Here is a 19005-nt window from a genome sequence, read left to right as displayed (position 1 = left end):
ATGTGGTGTTAATATTGTGATTTTTAGTAAGTATAATGAACCATTGATTTTTTTCTGTCATGACACGGACTTCTTTATCACAACCAGCATGGATCCTCCTCTTTCCTTCAAAAAAATTGGAAAGAACTCAACACAAAAGGCATGGATCCGCTGTCTCCTTTTTTTTTAAAGGACTCTCTCCCATTAAAAAAGTGTCAGATCTGAAACTGGACTAGATTGTTGTGGCAATCGAGCAGTTAGGACCATGCCTGAATGGAGCCATGGACTGATTGTAAGCTGAACAAGTGATGGAGAAACTAACATTTATTGTTATCTTTCAGAGGTATATAAACACTTCAACAGAGCCTAAGTTTTGAAGTTTAAGCTCATTTGTAGTCTGTTTTACATGCTATTTCAATTGGAGCAATCCTTTAGATGCTCTCATGTTTTTGGTTTTGGCATGACTTGTTCAATATATAATATAGTTCAGTTTTTGCAATAGCCATTTGCCACAGACAAGTCTGTATTTGTTTATTGCCATTTTCTCTTGTTTAATTACATAATCTCACATGTCTATTTCTTTTTCTTCAATGCGTATCATTGTATTAAGAAGAAGAGAAAAAAGTTTACACGACTCGTACAACCCCCAGAAGAGCAAGACCATGACAAACAAAATCACTAGAAGAAAAAATAATAATAAACAACATAAAGGCTATATGCTACGGAGCTTTATACACCACAATTTGACATTATCCATGTCTATTTCTTTTTCTTCAATGCATATCATTGTATGGTGCTTTTGAAACTAGGCCGAGATACCTCAAACTATTGTCAGATCTGCATTCAAATTTGGTTGTTGAAATTTCCAGTACCCACTCCATGGATAATTGAATTTATATTTAGCTAGTATAAATTTCAATATCTGGCTATTCTCCACCATTCTTTGTAATTATTCACGAATGTTTAAAATATTGACAAAAAGTCACATTCTAATTCGAAAATCGCATACAAGAAATTTTGATAACCTGCTATTACCGAAAATAGTCCAGTTGCTAAAATATCTGTATGAAGAAATGGAATTCCTGGATTTCTGATACATTTCTTTTTTTCCTTGCAGAAACCGAATGAGCTTGCCTAATGTTTGGTAGCAGAAGAGCATATAAAGTCTCCTTTCTCCTAGTGCACGAAATAAGTCAGAATAGAAAAAGCTTGAGCTTCAGCTAAGCAAAGGATTGAGCAAATCTGAGCAGACCTGAGAACTTTCCAGTGAGTATAAATGCACCTGCACTTCACCACACCATACTCTTTTCAAATATACTCGGCCCTACTTTATCCAAAGGGTTAAGCACTAATAAGTTAAATAACAGGCAACTTGGTTAGAACATATATTCTCCTGTCCAGTAGCATTTCCAAACAGAGAAACTAGGCAGTGCTGAAACGTCTGAGTTTCTCGTACTCGAAGTCATGGTCTCATGGATAATGTCAAACAAATCCCGTTTCCTACCCCCCAAATACTCTTGCATTGCAAGGATTTTCATTTTCGAATATGAAGGTGGATAAAAATCTAGAGCAACTTGCCAAATTTCAACCTTTATTTTCTAGGAAAAGATTTTGTGCCGTTCCTCCTCCCATGTCAATCTCCCCACTGATGTATTTGCTATCCCAGAGGAGAGGTCAGAGGGTAGCCAATGAGAGATGAAAGGTGGTTGCAAGAAGTAGGAGACAGAAATCCTGGCAATGGCCTACCACATCAGCACATCTCTACCTATTCCTCCTCGGCCCTCCTTTCTCTATAGCTTGTGAAAACAGAAAGAGAAACAGCCTCATAGGGCATGTTCTAAAGGACACAAGATCTTCTTTGGGGCATACTAGTGTATGAAACCACAAGGGTGATTCAACTTACCATTGTCGGAGAAGACAAACAAGAACACAAGGAACGGCCTACCATGTGGTATTTATATATGCTCCTTCTATGGTCCTCTCTTGAATATAATATCAAACACATGTATATATGTGAACCTAGCTAGCTCACTAATCTCCCCTTGCAGTTGAGCTCTGTTCACACTCATGGCGCAAGGCGAGGAGAGTTCGTGGTGCATGACAAGTAGTGATCATGGTAGAGCTGCATCATTCAGCCAAACAATTCCATGTGGAACCCAAAGGCGTGCTTCTGCTGCACAACCTGCCAATTTCTTGTACTGCTTCTCCTTTCTACTCTATCCCTCACTCCCTCTGCTATTTCTCTCTTGCTACTACTAGTAAATGCAAAGACAACACAGCTAAAGCTCTTTTTTGCACAGTTGCTATAAAATAGTGTTTCCCATATATATCCTCTTTTTAACTATCTTTATAACAAACTCTCCTGTATATATATTCCGAGCTTCCTCTCATTGGATTACACCTCTTCCCACAAACCAAATAGTTTCTTAATGCCTAAGGCCTTGATCCTGCAAGTGATCTTACCTTCCTGCTCCTCTTTTTAGCCCTCATCCTTATCTGTACACCTCTGACCCTCACTTTCAGTCATTGCCTTTACCTTCTTGAAAATTTAAGCTTTTATCTGCTTTGCCTTATATTGCATATGGATGCCATTGGTGCTGAACTCGCTGCACTACTGCTTGGTCCAGGGAGTTGCAACCTGCAGCTGCTCCTTATTACTTTGGTGAGTTGGAGGAGGCCCTTATCCATGGCACCCGTACTTCTGGTGATCATGGCATGATCGGAAGTGATGTGGACACAGAGTGTAAGAGTAAGACTGCCTTTTTCTCTACACCTCTCTCCTTTAATCCAAATCTTAACCACCCGTGGATTCGGCTTCTTTCTTTGCTTTGCTGCCCTCCCCACAACACCGCAGTAGATAAGCACAGGGTAGCATGACTTGGCTTTTGCCTGGCCAAGCACAGATTAGCCATGACCAGATGCAGTTGGGATTGGGAGAGCATAAATTGTGTGATCCCACAGGCTGCAGAGCGGACACCTCACTCCTCTCTTCTATGTGTGTCCAATTTTGCTGCCTCTTGGAGATGGAGCCTTGAAAAGACCTTTAATTCCATTTGTATGTATGCAGCAGCTGGATACCTTGCAGCTAGGCCCCCCACACTGGAGATCTTCCCTTCATGGCCAATGAGTCATCTACAGAAGCCATACAGTGTAAGCACTGCTTCTGTTTCGTCATTTACAGTGCCCTACAGTTCCTTGCTGACCAAACCGGACAAAGGTGTTCTTGGTTAATTAAGTGCTCACTGCCTTCTTCTGTCTGCTCCTCTTGATGAATTGCTGCGCAGGGTAACTCGCACTCAGTAGGGAGCACCACTGACTCGAGCTCAGGTCAGAACAGTATGCCACAGACCGACTTGGTGTCCCCAGGGAGCATGAGGGCCGACTCTGGGCAGCGGCAGGAGGTTTTGATGGTGACCGTTGATGACTACAACTACGAGCAAGGACTCGGAGCGGCAGCAACCACAGCTCCAATCTTTCAGCAGCATGCAGCAGGCCAAGACAAGGTAATAGCTAGTGACACAATGGTACTATGCTGTCTAGTCGATAGATAACTAAATATTCTGGAGAAATTAAGTAAGCTTTACAATGAAACTAGAGCATATGGTATTGTCAGGAGACATTAGAACAACTATTTTTTGGAAGCTTAAATTGGTTTGAAGGTTTTGAGATGCAGACAAGCCTTTGAATAGAGAAGTCACTGTTGTTGTTGTTGTTGTTGTTGTAAAGTAGTATGTTTCTTGAACGACTGGAGAGTAGATCAACCCTAAAAAAAGTAGGTAATATCATTTTTCAAAAAGCATCTGGTCAAGGTTTATTCATGGAAAATAAAAAAACAAAGAAACCAAATAATGGTTGGGGCATGCTACTACCCTTCCGCCTCCATTGGGAAACACAGTAAAAATAGTTAAAGATGCTCTTCTGATGGCTTATGTCGTTGAGCTGCTGGAAATACTGTGGAATGGCGGGTGAAACAGGTAAAGAGCTGCTATCTAAAAGCAATAGTAAATAAGTAGTAACACCCAACAGGAGATTTGAGCTCCAATATACTTACTTTCTTGATGCTGATTAGGTATCTTACTATAGAACTAGCATTGTACACTGTTCTAAGCTACCTTTTTGGTGTTCTGGTGCAGGGAAAGCATGGATCCACAAGAAAAGACGGCAAGCTGTTAGATGCCAAGGTTTGGTAACATTTGCTAACGTTTTATTGCTTGCATGGCACTACAGTTTTGCCGTACTCTTAATCTCTTATATTATTCTGAAATTTAGACTGAGAGGCGATTGGCTCAGAACAGAGAGGCTGCAAGAAAGAGCAGGCTGAGAAAAAAGGTGCAAAGCAAAGTAGAGAAAATGCTTAGATCAACTGGTACCATATATCTAACAGAGATTAAAAATTGTTCAACTTCAGGCCTATGTACAGCAGTTGGAGACAAGTCGGATTAGGCTTCAGCAAATTGAACAAGAGCTGCATGGAGCACGTTCACAGGTCCAAATTCTCTAGAATCCTCAGGAGACAGGACATAGAACATTTGATCTAGTATTTGCATAGTGTCACCATTTGGTGTAATGTTAAAATGGTTTCAGGGTCTGTTCCCGGGAGGAGGCGGTGCACCTGGAGATTTGAGTTCAGGTAACCATCTCATTCAGCGGAACAAAGCATAGCCACCCAACCGGTTGATATTCAAGGTCTTCAATTTGGATGTGTTACTATTACAGGCGCTGTGATTTTTGACATGGAGTACGCCCGGTGGTTAGAAGATGACACCAAGCACATGACAGAGCTCCAGGCCGTGCTGCAGCCTCAAATTATTGATGCAAACCTTGGGGCCATCGTTGAAGAGTGCATGCGGCACTACGATGAGCTGTTCCACCTGAGGGCTATGCTTGCAAGATCCGATGTGTTCCACCTGATGACTGGCTTGTGGGCAACGACGGCTGAGCGATGCTTCCTCTGGATGGGCGGGTTCCGTCCTTCTGAAATCCTCAAGGTATGTAGGTGTTAAACTCATGCAAACGCACTCTTCTCTATCTCTCTCTCTCTCTCTCTCTCTCTCTCTCTCTCTTCAGGGAAAAGCACCGACTTTTTCTCCAAACGAACATCACAGTTTATCAGCACAATGTCATTAATTGCTGATCGAGTCTTCTCTGTGGTTTGTGATCAGATGCTGATACCACAGCTTGATCCTCTTACGGAGCCGCAGCTGCTAGGGATGTACAATCTGCAACGGTCGTCGGAGCAGACTGAGGAGGCGCTTGGGCAGGGGCTTCAGCAGCTGCACCAGTCGCTGGCGGATGCAGTGGGCGCTAGTCCTCTCAGTGACGGTGCAAATGTCGCCAACTACACTGCTCTCATGGCCCTAGCACTCCACAGGCTCGACACCCTCGAGAGCTTTTACCGTCAGGTCAGTTTTTACTCTTCGTTCCATGCATATAGGTGTCGCAACGAGCTTAAACCCACTGTAGCTTGACTAACCACGTTCGGCACTTCATATGGGTAGACATAAATGCAATGGCTACAATTATTTGAAGATAAAATTTTTATAGTCATAAAAGTTATGTTAACATTGATCTCAGTTCGCTAGCTGTAAAATAAATGTTGCCTTTCTTGCTGGATAGCAGAAAGGTAGCTACATATCATTATCTTAAAATGTAACGTAGTCAACTTTGCGTGCTTAAGCCTCTAAACATGCAGATAAACATCATTAGCACTTTCCACCATTCATCATCAATCTGTATATATATATGTGCACCTATCCGTTTCTATGTTTGTGGTGCCGGCTATATTCGATATGCTTTCTCGAGGAATTGGTAATAGGGCCCCAGCAGAAGCAAAGGTTCTTTTCTACTATCACATAAAACAAATTAAATGTATACTCGTAGACCACCTATCCCTTTCTATGAAAAGCCAGAGTAGGAATGTGATGGCCACCTTACTACAAATTAAAATTATGAATGAACTAATACATCTGCCCTGTTCCTATTTCTGACCATATATATCCCTACATTTAGGGTCTGTTTGGTTGCTTGCTCAGACAAGTTTGCATGCTCAAACGGCAATCCAGACCATTGATTTTGAGTGTTTGATGGCCAGAATTTGTTGCTAAGCAACCAAACATGTCCTTAGACTATGCAACAGCAGTAAGCTAAAGCTTTGAGCCTGTCTCGCGCACGAGCACGGGCTTTCCTGTCACCGGATGCGGCCACAGGCCCGCAGCAGGCTGCAGCTGCCAATTATTTGCGCTCCTGAATGCGACGTGTCGAGGAGCCGTCCGTCCGGCATCCGCGTTCCCTCCAAGCTAGGAACTTCGTCAGTTTATGGAGACGTGAATGGCCATCTGACACCTCGTTCATCGTTTCCCATGACGACGTGGGAGTGCAGGCGGACAGTCTGAGGCAGCAGACGTTGCACCAGATGCGGCGGATCCTGACGACTCGCCAGACGGCTCGGTGCTTCCTCTCCATCAGCGAGTATCACCGCCGGCTCCGCGTCCTCAGCTCCGTCTGGGCCTCCCGCCCTCCAAGCGAGTAAGGCCGAATCCTCCATGAACTCAGTGCATCACGTCACGCCTCTCACTCTTCTTGGCAAGTTGGCATTGACTCGATCTTGTCTTGGCAAAATGACTCTTCTCTTTGGCAGGAGCGTCGTCGTCGCGGCCGCCGCAGAGAATGTCAGCCCTACAGGGACGAGTGAGCAAGCTGCTATCCGTCCGTACCACCAAAGCAGCCAGTTCCCTGGCTTCTGATGATCCAGGGTTCGATGAATGACATGGTTGGTAGTAGCTGTTAGGGTACAGATTCCGCCGTCAGTGGTGGCGACTGGCGAGCGGACGAGGCCCGATCGAGGGGACAGATTGTAGTAATGTTCTTCTATCATTAACATATTCATGCATTCATCGAGAATGGAACATGCATCATCATCATCACTAGAAAAAAAGAGGACAGAAAGGCTCTCTGCTGTCTCACTCTCTCTTTCTCCACTTGTCTTTGTTCCGCTGGCTCTTGAACTCAGCCAAAGGTTAGCGCTAGCGGCCCTGAAAAGTTCGGTGCAAAGAGAGGCCGAAAGAGTCTACACTGGTGTAGCAAGGCTTTTTTCTCCCGGTTGAAAAACCCCTTTAGTCCCGGTTTCCCAATCGGGAGCACCAATTCGGAACTAAAGGTATCCTCTTTTAGTCCTGGCTTGACGCCCGGGACTAAAGAGGGACCTTTAGTTCCGGTTGGAAACACCAACCAGGAGTAAAGGGGGCCTCCAGGCGTGGCTAGGGACCGCCACGGGGCAGGACCTTTAGTCCCGGTTGGAAACACCAACCGGGACTAAATGTCCCTCTTTTTTTTTCCTTTTTCTGGTTTCTATTTTTGGTTTCTTTTTTCATTTAATGATTAGTTTTGATATTAAAATACATTTTCGAATACGCTGCTAATAGTAATATATATGTGTACTTCGCACGCGTAAGTTTTCGTTCGAACTTTGTACATAAATAACAAACGAATATACGCGTACATATATATATATATATATATATATATATATATATATATTACAAAGGTTTGATATATAAATTGTTTATGTCCTTAGCAATTCACTCCTCCAGATTTGGCATCCACGTTTCGTTCGGGTCATTGTAGAACTCGCCGTTGGGGTTGATGACTTGGTCATTTAGAAATCCTGCTATAGTCTCTCGAATTGTTTTAAGTTGGTCAAGTCGTATGACTCTTTTCCTCAACCATTCAGTCTTCAATAAAAGTTAAAGAAAAAAGTATTAATATATATATATATATATATATATATATATATATATATATATATATATATATATATATATATATATATATATATATATATATGTGTGTGTGTGTGTGTATTGGTCATGTAATTACTTATACAAATGAGAGCAATAAAGAAATTATAAATATACGATCGAAATAATATAAAGGAAAAAGTATTTATATACGTACTTTGAGTTGCTCTTCAGGAGTTCTCTTTGAGTACGCCATGATGAACTCGCAAACATAGTATCCGCAGTAGTTGTTACCCTGCTCCTGCCTTAGAACCCACTTTTACGACAAAAAAATCAATTAGGGTGAATTGAAATCATCATATGGTGTTAATTGAATATAAATGTGTAGTTATAGTACTTACTTTGTGTGCGATTACACCCAGTGGCGCTTTGCAATGTTTCATTTTTTGTTCCTCAATGAACCTTTTTCCAAACCTTGCTCCCAATAAAATAAAAAAATAATTTAACCTTTAATAATTGTTGAGAGATCGGCGCCATTATATATATATATGTTGTTATAGAGAAACTAAAATAATTACCCTTGTATAATATCTATCATGTCTTGATACTCCGTTTGCGGTTTTCTCAACGAGTCTAAGATTTTCAATCTACTATTGACCATATCGATGACCATCAATATCAAGTGATTGATGCATAATATATATATATATAATATATATATATATATATATGTATATAATATATATATATATGTGTGTGTGTGTATGTGTGTGTGTGAGAGAGAGAGGTAACTAGCTAGTAAGGAAATATTGATGTCCCATATATATGATCGACATTAATTACTTATAATAACACTCACTTGAAGTTGTAGGGGAAGAGTATCTCCTTCTTGTCGCGTTGGTTCACTAAGAAATTCATGAGATTTCTCTCAGGTTGAGGCTTATAATCCTTTGGGGGTTAGGGTGTTTGTATACGATATACGGATCAACGAACCCAACATCATTATCCTTTCTCTTTCTAAGTTCTGTCATCTCATATCTGCATACATGAAAATTATGAATATATATATTATGAATATATAATAAAAAAATTATGAATATAGTAGAAAATAATCACACTTACAGACAATAGCAGCTAATGAGACTTTTGTCGAGAGAGTCCAGGTGGCATAGTTGGTGTAATTCTGCAAGCTCGACATAGATAATGTCATTGCCACGGAAGTAATGGTGGTTTCTAATTCCGACAGAAAGATAGATTTGTTCCGCATCAGACGCCGACATGTACCACCCATTTAGTAGGTACATTTGCGTACTCAGTTCACCTAATTTCTCTGGGTTGTATAGACTCTGGCCTGGTACAAATTTCTTGTAAGGATCCACTTCCAGAGCAGATGGTCCTTCAGCGAGCACTTCGGCAAGGTTCAAACCAGTGTCCTCATAAAACCGAAGAAATGACTCATAGTCGTCTACCTCCGCCACTAAGTTTAAGTTTGAACCATATTCGTTAGGAACGACAAGGGGGGGATTGATTGTTGCGATTATTGTCCAAGTTGTGCAACACTTTTCCCTACTCTCTTCTTTTTTTGCGCCACCTCATATGACTTGGTGAGAGAGCGGTCATAGTCCGATATCGGTTGTTTCACGGCGCACTTAAGAGAATCCCGTTTTTTTTGTTCCAACTTCTTTCTTAGCTGATCTGGAGGTAGGAAGAAGTATGATGGCTCCGGGTTCTCCCTCGCTCGTCATGCCTGTTTTGCACCTTCAAAGAAATCTGTCACTTCTTTTTGTACTGCATCCTTTAATTCCTGTTCACTTTTCTCATAAGATAGTTTTTGGGGAATAACTGGATGAGTATTTGCTTTCTGCTTCTTTGCCGGCGGGCAGGGCAACAACTTCGTTTGCGGAGCGGACCTCTTAGGGGTTGGCTTCCTTAGAGGCGAGGGAGGCGTTGGAGACCGCCTTGGAGGCAGTGCAGACTTTGGAGGCGGCGGAGGCGTTGGAGACCTCGGCGGAGGAGTTGTGGACTTCCTTGGAGGCGGGGGAGGAGTTGGAGATGGTGGGGATGCAGCAGTGGCTTCGAAGGCGTCATCATTGCCCTGAGCACTATGATGGTCGGGAGAAGCAACAACTGGACTTTGGTTGGCGGAGGCCCTGCTTTGTGAGTACAAAAAATAATGAGATATAAGTAAATGCTTATTATTAGTCATGCCCATAGAAAATTATCAAAAAATTGTTTTGTTAACTTTTGTCCGCACCTAATGTCTGCTGGCGGTGGAGCAGACGCCCTAGGGATAATGATGTAGCGCTTGCGCTATAGTATATATGCCTTCTCTGCTTCTTCTAGAGTCTTCTCTCCATGACCTCCAGGAATGTCAAGAGCTAGATCCTCATAACCTTTGCTCACTTTGTCCACTACGACCCTAGCATATCCAGGTTGTATTGGTGCCCCATGGATTCTTGGTGTCTTGGTAGGGTCTGGAGGAGTAAAAACACCGACAGCGACCTTGATTGTGTCATTCCCCCTTGGAACATGTAGCTCAATTGATGTCATTGGAGTAGTGACATCATCCACGGGGAAGCGCAGTGCTGCATCATCTTGCTTTGGCAGCTCAGTGGAAGCGCAGCTACTTTTTAATTGACCAGGGGGGCTAATATTAACATTCATTCCTGGCTCTGATGCCTGCCTCTAGGCACTCATTGCTATCTGCACTTGCTTTTTGATTTCTTCCTGCATTCTTGCTTCCATTGCTTTTTCTCGCTCCTTTGCTTCAAGCACCATTTCCTCCAACATTGTCACCCGCGCTGCTTGCTCCTCCTTGCTTCTCTGGCGGCTTCGGTAGGTTTCCCTGTCATTAGGGAAACCATGAACCCATGGAGTGTTGCGTCCTAAGCATCTGGTTCGGCCAGTGTGTTCAGCAGTCCCGATGGCATACGTCAGCTCATCCTTCTCTCTATTGGGCTTGAACACACCAATCTCTTTAGCTTCTATAGCAAAAGCCAATCGGCATGCTGCTGTTTCGAGTTTTTACCCATACACTGCCAGACCGGTCTATGGGTCGAGTCTTCCTCCATGACCGAAAAACCAATTCTTCGAGCGTGGGGGCCACTTGGCTGATTCTAGTTCGATCCCCTTGGCAATAATGTCCGCTTCTATTTTTTGCCACTTCGGAATGGCAGTATCATAGCCACCTGATCCCATGTCATGGCGGTATACCTTTTTTTGGGCATTCTCTTGGTTCCTTCTCACCCGTGCCTCACCCTCTGCTGATGTCTTGTACTCTACGAAATCATTCCAATAGGGCCTCTGTTTCGAGATCGGGCCCGTAGCAGTATTGAAATTCGGCGTTTCGTTCTTCTTGATGTATGTGTTGTATAGGTGTTTCTTCCAAGTCTGGAATTGTGTGGCCATCTTCTTCATAGCCCACGATCGAACTAGCTCCTTCAATTCATCATCGTTGATATCATCATAATCATCCGCTTGAAACGTGAAATGGGCAAGGATATCATTCTAGAGCAAATTCTTGTCAACATCAGAGACAAAACTAACATCAGGCTCGTTGATCTTTTTCTTCCATTCATGGATACTGATCGGAATTCTATCCCTTACAAGGTACCCATAGTGTTCCACGAATTTCCTTTTATGTGGACCAAGTGGTTCGCCTGTCTCGATGTTGAATTCCGATATTATGTACCGGCCCTCCAGTGGTTTCTTCGGTCCTCGAACATTTTTGCTCTTCGCCGTTGTGGTCGCCGATCCAGAGGGCTACATATAAAAAATAATAAATAAATATCTTTTGTACAAAGAAATATATACAATATTCACATATAATATATATTTAGTATATATACCTTGCCTGTATTTTCTTGCAAAACATTTTCTTGCTCATTTTCAAGAGCTAGGTATTGACTTCCGTCATCAACATCCTGCTCACCAGCATTGGCAATAATATTCATCATTTCTTCCTCCATGTTGTCTCCCGGGGCAGCCATATCTAACAAATTGAACAAAATTTAAGTCACATATATAAACAAGTCATATATATACAATAAGTCATATACAAATTTATCTAAGTCACATATATATAAACAAGTCATATATGTAAACAAGTCATATATGTACAATAAGTCATAAACAAAATAAATCTAAGTCACATATATAAACAAGTCATATAAACAAGTCATATATATAAACAATTCATATATGTAAACAATCATATATGTCAACAAGTCATATATGTAAACAAGTCATATATGTAAACAAGTCATATATGTAAACAAGTCATATAAACAAGTCATATATATAAACAAGTCATATATGTAAACAAGTCATATAAACGACGAATTCGCCCTAGCGAGGACGATGAATTCGCCCTAGCGAGAACGACAATTCGCTCTAGCGAGAACGACAGGGCGAATTCGTCGTTCTCGCTAGGGCGAATTCGTCGTTCTCGCTAGGGCGAATCATCGTTCTCGCTAGGGCAAATCGTCGTTCTCGCTAGGGTATACAACAATGGGGCGGCGTTGCTCCGCATATACAACAACGGGGCGGCGTTGCTCTGCATATACAACAACGGGGCGACGTTGCTCCGCATACAACACAACGAGGCGGCGTTGCTCCGCATACAACACAACGAGGCGGCGTTGCTCCGCATACAACACAACGAAGCGGCGTTGCTCCGCATACAACACAACGAGGCGTTCCTCTGCATATATCACATACAAACACAAATCGACGTACGTAGGGGTCGGCGATGACGATCGACGTACGTAGGGGTCGGCGGTGATGGGCGTCCGGAGGCGGTGATGACAAGGCGGTGAGGGGCATGGCCGGCGGCCGAGGCTCCTCCTCCTCCCTTCTCCTTCCTCCTCCCTTCTCCTTCTTCCTTCTCCCTTCTCCTCCTCCCTTCTCCTTCTTCCTTCTCCCTTCTCTCCTCCACCTCCCTTCTCTCCTCTACTGCCCTGCTCCTCCTCTCCTCCAATCCGGCGGTTCAGGGGGCAGGGCACCAGTCCAGCGGTGGGGACGGCCACGGCGGAGCGGGGCCAGGACGACCGCGGTAGAGCGGGGCCGGCCGTGGCGGAGCGGGGCCGGGGCGGGGATGGCCACGACAGAGCGGGGATGGGCCGGGGTGGTCGGGGGGTGGCGCGTCATCGGGGAGGAGGAAGAAGAGGGGCCAGGGCGTGCGACGTCGGGGAGGAGGAAGAAGAGGGGCCAGGGCGGGCGCAGAACCTATATAAGGGAGAGGACCTTTAGTCCCGGGCGCCACCACCAGCTAGGACTAAAGGCCCTTTAGTCCCGGTCCTTGTTAACGCCCGGGACGGCTGGTGGTGGCGCCCGGGACTAAAGGTTTTTGGCGGGCGGCCAAACTGCAGTTTCGTTGCCCGCCAATTTATTAGGATTTTAATATATTTCTTTTTACACAAATGATAAAAGGATAGTTAATTGCACAGAAAATTAAATAAAAGACATAAAAATATTTTAAAAAATATAGATTCTATTTTGCTTTATTGCACACAGGAAAATTATGTGACCTAAAGTTTTATTTTTTTAACAAGTTTTAAAACACAATATAGTGTTTAAATTACTATTTCAATAATGCAAAAATATAGTGTTTAATTAAATTCAGAAAAACTCTTGTGTTTCGATTAGAAATTTGTTTTCACATTATTTGAACGTGACATAATCCCACCATCAAACATAAATTTGTTTTCACATCATTTCAACGTGACATAATCCCAACATGAAACATAAATTTGTTTTCACATCATTTCAATGTGACATAATTCAACATCAAACATAAATTCAGAATTATTACATAATATCTCTAATACACACTATTGAACATCAATATATATATCAAGCGGGCACAGTAATGAACTTCTTCTTGACGTATGTCCCTTGGTTATGATCGTGCCATAACCATGGAGTGTCCTCATCATTTAGCTGGATGCTAGGGTCTTTGTTCACTGTGAAGGGTGAAATTCGGTCATCCTTTTCATAATCTTCTGACATGTCTAACTTGTCTTTGATTCTGATGATGTTTCTTTTTCCTGAAAGAACTATGTGGCGCTTTGGCTCATCATTGATTGGGTGGTTATCGTTTTTCCCTCTCTTCGGTTTTGTAGACATGTCCTTGACATAGAACACCTGAGTCACATCCTTCGCAAGGACAAACGGTTCCCCTTTGTACCCAATATTGTTGAGGTCCACTGTTGTCATTCCATACTAGTTGTCGACTGCTACGCCGCCTCCAGTCGTCTTTACCCACTGGCACTTGAACAAAGGTACCTTAAAATGAGATGCATAGTCTAGTTCCCATATCTCCTCTATGCTGCCATAGTATGTTTGCTTGTTCCCACTAGGGTCGGTGGCATCTATGCGGACACCACTGTTCTGGTTGGTGCTCCTTTTATCTTGTGCTACTGTGTAAAATGTATTCTCATTTATCTCGTACCCTTTGTATGTGAGGATATGCCATGATGGCTGCCTAGCCAACAAATACAGCTCCTCATCAATACTCTCATCACCCTGACATTCTTTTCGCAACCAGTCGCTGAAAGTTTCCATGTGCTGACGCGTAATCCATACTTCAGACTTCCCTGAGAACTCAGATCGGAGGAGGTTCTTGTGTGTCTCAATATACGGATCTACCAAGGAGGAGTTCTGCAGAACTGTGTAGTGTGCTTTATTGAAATAATCATCACCCTTACCAATATATGTTTTCTTCCCTAGTGTCCCCTTTCCACTTAGTCTCCCCTCGTGTCGCGATTCAAGAACACCAATTGGGTTAATATCAGGAATGAAGTCAACATAGAACTCAATGACCTCCTCTATTCCATAGCCCTTAGCGATGCTTCCTTCTAGCCGAGCATGGTTTTGAACATATTTCTTCAGGATTCCCATAAACCTCTCAAAGGGGAACATGTTGTGTAGGAACACAGGACCGAGAATAGTAATCTCCTTGACCAGATGAACTAGGAGGTGTGTCATGATATCAAAGAAGGAAGGAGGGAACACCAACTCAAAGCTGACAAGAAATTGAACCACATTATTCTGTAGTTTAGCTAGATCCGTTGGATCGATTGCCTTATGAGAAATTGCATTGAGGAATGCACATAGCTTCACGGTGGCTAGACGTACATTTGGCGGTAGAATTCCTCTTAATGCAACTGGAAGCAATTGAGTCATGAGCACGTGGCAGTCATGGGACTTTAAGTGTCCAAATTTCTTCTCTGGCACATTTATTATACCCTTTATATTCGAGGAGAATCCAGACGGTACCTTAATGCTATCTAGGCATTCAAACAAGCTGTCCTTCTCTTCTTTGCTAAGAGTGTAGCTGGCAGGACTTAAGTACTGGCGTCCATCATCTGTCTTCTCTGGATGCAGGTTGTCTCGTTCTTTCAAACACCGTAGGTCCTGTCGTTATTCAATTGTGTCCTTAGGCTTCCCATACACGCCCATGAAGCTTAGCAGGTTCACACAAAGATTCTTCGTCAGGTGCATCACATCGATCGTGCTACGGACCTCTAGGACTTGCCAATAGGGTAGCTCCCAAAATATGGACTTCTTTCACATGGGTGCATGACCGTTAGCGTCCTTCGAAACAGGTTGGCTGCCAGGTCCCTTTCCAAATATTACTTTCACATCATTGACCATATCGAGGACATCCTCACTAGTTCGGTTGCAAGGCTTGGTCTGGTGGTCTGCCTTACCTTTAAAATGCTTGCCTTTCTTTCTTACGGGGTGATTTGTAGGAAGAAATCGTCGATGCCCAAGGTACACAACCTTGCGACACTTTTTCAAGAATATACCTTTCATGTCACCGAAATAGTGCATGCATGCATTATATCACTTGTTTGATTGTCCTGAAAGATGACTTAGAGCTGGCCAATCATTGATTATTATGAGCAACAATGCTCGCAGGTCAAAGTGCTCCTGCTTGTGCTCATCCCACACGCGTACACCTGGCTTGTTCCACAAAAGTAGAAGTTCTTCAACTAGTGGCCTTAGGTACACATCGATGTCGTTGCTAGGTTGCTTTGGGCCTTGGATGAGCACCAGCATCATAATAAACTTACGCTTCATGCATAACCAGGGAGGAAGGTTGTAGATACATAGAGTAACAGGTCAAGTGCTGTGACTACTGCTCTGCTCCCCAAAAGGATTCATACCATCCGTACTTAAAGCAAACCTTAAGTTTCTTGCGTCACTTGCAAACTCGGGGAATTCTCTATCGATTGCTCTCCACTGGGACCCATCAGCAGGGTGTCTCAACATATTGTCTACCTTACGGTCTTCTTTGTGCCATCGCTACAACTTTGCATGGTCTTTATTTCTAAAAAGACGTTTCAAGCATGGTATTATAGGACCATACCACATAACCTTGGTAGGGATTTTCTTCTTGGGACGTTCGCCCTCAACATCACCAGGGTCATCTCGCCTGATCTTATACCACGACGCGTGACATATAGAGCATGCATCCAACTTCTCATACTCCGTGCCACGGTAGAGGATGCAGTCATTAGGACATGCATGTATCTTCTGGATTTCTAATCCTAAAGGGCAGACTACCTATTTTGCTTCGTACGTAGTGCTGGGCAATTCGTTATCCTTCAGAAGCATCTTCTTTTGGATTTTTAGTAACTCCACGAATCCCTTGTCAGATACACCATTCTTTGCCTTTCATTGTAGCAATTCCAATGTGGTACCTAACCTTTTCTGCCCCACATCACAAGTTGGGTATAGCAATTTCTTGTGATCCTCTAGCATGCGGTCGAACTTTTTCTCCTCCTTTTCACTTTCACATTCTCTTTGTGCGTCACGAATGGCCTGACCAAGATCATCAGCGGGCTCCTCCTCTGCCCCTATCTCTTCTTCAGCGGGCTTCTCCTCTGCCCCCACCTCTTCTTCGGCGGGCTTCTCCTTTGCCCCCACCTCTTCTTCAGCTTCCCCCATTGTAGTATCATTGAAGGCACCATATTCAGCAAAAATGTCATCATCGCCCCATTGTTCTTCTTCACCTTCTTCCATTACAACTCTGGTTTCTCCGTGCTTCGTCCAACAAATATAGTTTGGCATGAAACCCGACTTGAACAAGTGTGAATAAAGAGTCTTTGAGTTAGAATATTCCATCGTATTCTTACATACGGCACATGGGCAGCACATGAAACCATCGCGTTTGTTTGCCTCGGCCGCACGTAACAAAGAATGCACGCCGTCCATAAACTCTTGGGAGCGATGATCAACATTGTACATCCAATGCCGACTCATCTGCATTACATGACATAAATACCGTATTAAAACCTAGAACATAATTAGTTAATTATACAACATGCATACCACCACAAAAGCTATAAATTTAAGAAAGCCTCGCTACAATGTAGACAATCCCAACTACCACTAAAAACACTAAAGCTAAAATGCACTTCAGCAGCACAAGGATTTCACGACCAATCCCAACTAAAATAGATAGATCCCCCGTTTGTTCAACATCTTTGGGCTTCTTCAGCTGGATCACTGCCTCATTAGCTGCCATATCTGCCTGTTGTGCAAGATATTTTTGCAGGAGTTCAACATACTCTTCCTCCCAGTAGAAGCCTGAACATCCAGTGCCATCCCACTAAAATCAAAATAGAAAATTAGAACTTTAAATCATGAAAATAGGTATAAACTAACCATAGTCATTAAATACGATAAAATAACTCACATTGCGATCCAGACACTTATAGAAAATGCGACCCTTGTTGGGACCCTCCTTCTTCACTCGGTACTCCATCACAATCTTCGTCTCATCACAACACTTGCCGCATGCAATGAGTGGGAGGCCCAGCCTAAGTCGCTTTGGAAACCCATGAGAGGCCGAGGACCCGGAAGCAGTTGCCATCTACTCTCTATACTTATTTTTTAATACACTATAAATTTCTCATTTTATAAACAAATAAAATTAAAAAACTCTAAAATTCTCTATATCTCTAAACAATGAAGTGTGCTATACATGCTACAAATGAACGGTGAATACTAGTTTTTAATAGCTACTTTAACCTTCCTTCATGTAAATATGCAAGCTTGAAGTGATTTTGAGCTCAAATTGCTTACAAATGAAAAAACAACAACAATAAAGAACCATATATATATAGTGAACAAAATGAGATAAGACAATGGTGAAACATGAGAGTATGATGTTGGTAACCTTTAGAACCAAAGAATCGACAGAGGAATTGAAGAAATCGATGGAGGAATAGAAGAATGGATGGAGAAAGAGCAAGAACACTGCTTAAATTTGAACTGAAGCTCTCGGGCGGGCTCGGGGAGGGAGAAGACGGCTAGCAGGATTTATAGCTCAAAAACATGTTTCAATAAATAACCATCCGTACTAGTTGACCTTGCTTACGTGATCATCTCGGCGAGCATTTCTCCACCGGACGGCACCGTACTTGGTCAAGGAAGAGCTCCGATTCTACGAGGAAGGGAACACGGTCTTCCACGACCATTGCCGCTCTTCCTCGTAGAATCAAAGCTCCTCCTTGATGTCTGTTACCGCTCGGCAGAGAACATGCTCGCCGAGTTGAACACGGTCCACAAGTTCAACTAGTACGTATTTTCTATAATTTTCTAACTATTTTCTAAGTTTTTCATTTCATAAAAAGTTAAAATAAAATGTTTAGTCGCGGAGTCCATAGAAATGACCATATTTTGACCTAGCAATGCATTGTCAATTGTTATTGCGTTGCATTGCACCCCGGACCGGACTCCGGACAATAAAATACTATGGTCGATCGATGCCGTTCTTTGTCGTATAGTCGCACGGCGACGGCCGATGGACCTGTTCAACCACCAAATCTGTCAGGCCCAGCTATTTGGGTGTATCGTCAAAAGAGAACGGATTTGCTTCCTATTGCATGGCCTTGCATTGCATCTATCATACCAGTCGGCGGCACTAGTCCCCGGTGTGCTTCAAACCTCTACTGGTATACCGAGACGCAGTAGGTTGACGGTGGAAGAAAGAAATGAGGAAGACGAGCGAAGTGCACAGAGACAGCAACGCAACCACAAAACCATGGCACTTGTCGCATGCAACGAGTGGGAGGCTCGGCCTAAGTCGCTTTGGAAACCCATGAGAGGCCGAGGACCCGGAAGCAGTTGCCATCTACTCTCTATACTCATTTTTTAATACACTATAAATTTCTCATTTTATAAACAAATAAAATTAAAAAAACTCTAAAATTCTCTATATCTCTAAACAATGAAGTGTGATATGCATGCTACAAATGAACGGTGAATACTAGTTTTT

At 43.0% G+C, this 19005-nt stretch overlaps 1 protein-coding gene across 5 annotated transcripts; it reads left to right on the top strand.

Annotated features, from left to right (window-relative positions):
* Positions 1–1775: 1775 nt before the first annotated feature.
* Positions 1776–6919, top strand: LOC136517852 (transcription factor TGAL5-like). Of its 5 annotated transcripts, none has more exons than XM_066511501.1 (13): positions 1776–1930; positions 2028–2174; positions 2607–2722; positions 3047–3129; positions 3264–3482; positions 4113–4160; positions 4249–4308; positions 4388–4465; positions 4564–4609; positions 4696–4967; positions 5142–5381; positions 6359–6504; positions 6617–6919. In XM_066511501.1, exons 2-13 carry the CDS (start codon positions 2047–2049, stop codon positions 6720–6722), a joined length of 1542 nt encoding a protein of 513 aa, XP_066367598.1. In that variant the 5' UTR covers positions 1776–1930; positions 2028–2046; the 3' UTR covers positions 6723–6919. The 5 variants fall into 5 exon arrangements, with proteins under 5 accessions (XP_066367598.1, XP_066367597.1, XP_066367596.1 ...); XM_066511500.1 differs by having other exon boundaries at positions 2607–2728; positions 3050–3129; XM_066511499.1 differs by having other exon boundaries at positions 2607–2728.
* The last annotated feature ends 12086 nt before the right edge of the window (positions 6920–19005 follow it).

This window comes from Miscanthus floridulus, chromosome 17 (assembly GCF_019320115.1).
Source record: "Miscanthus floridulus cultivar M001 chromosome 17, ASM1932011v1, whole genome shotgun sequence".
NCBI classification, from domain to species: domain Eukaryota; kingdom Viridiplantae; phylum Streptophyta; class Magnoliopsida; order Poales; family Poaceae; genus Miscanthus; species Miscanthus floridulus.
This window is presented reverse-complemented; position numbering and strand designations above follow the sequence as displayed.

Bases quoted from the DNA above. Each gene is read 5' to 3' on its own strand.
- LOC136517852 (XM_066511499.1), top strand. From the start codon at position 2,047: ATGGCGCAAGGCGAGGAGAGTTCGTGGTGCATGACAAGTAGTGATCAT. The intron at 4,610-4,695 runs GTAACCATCTCA...TTACTATTACAG, and splicing joins ACCTGGAGATTTGAGTTCAG to GCGCTGTGATTTTTGACATG. The intron at 4,968-5,141 runs GTATGTAGGTGT...GTTTGTGATCAG, and splicing joins GTCCTTCTGAAATCCTCAAG to ATGCTGATACCACAGCTTGA.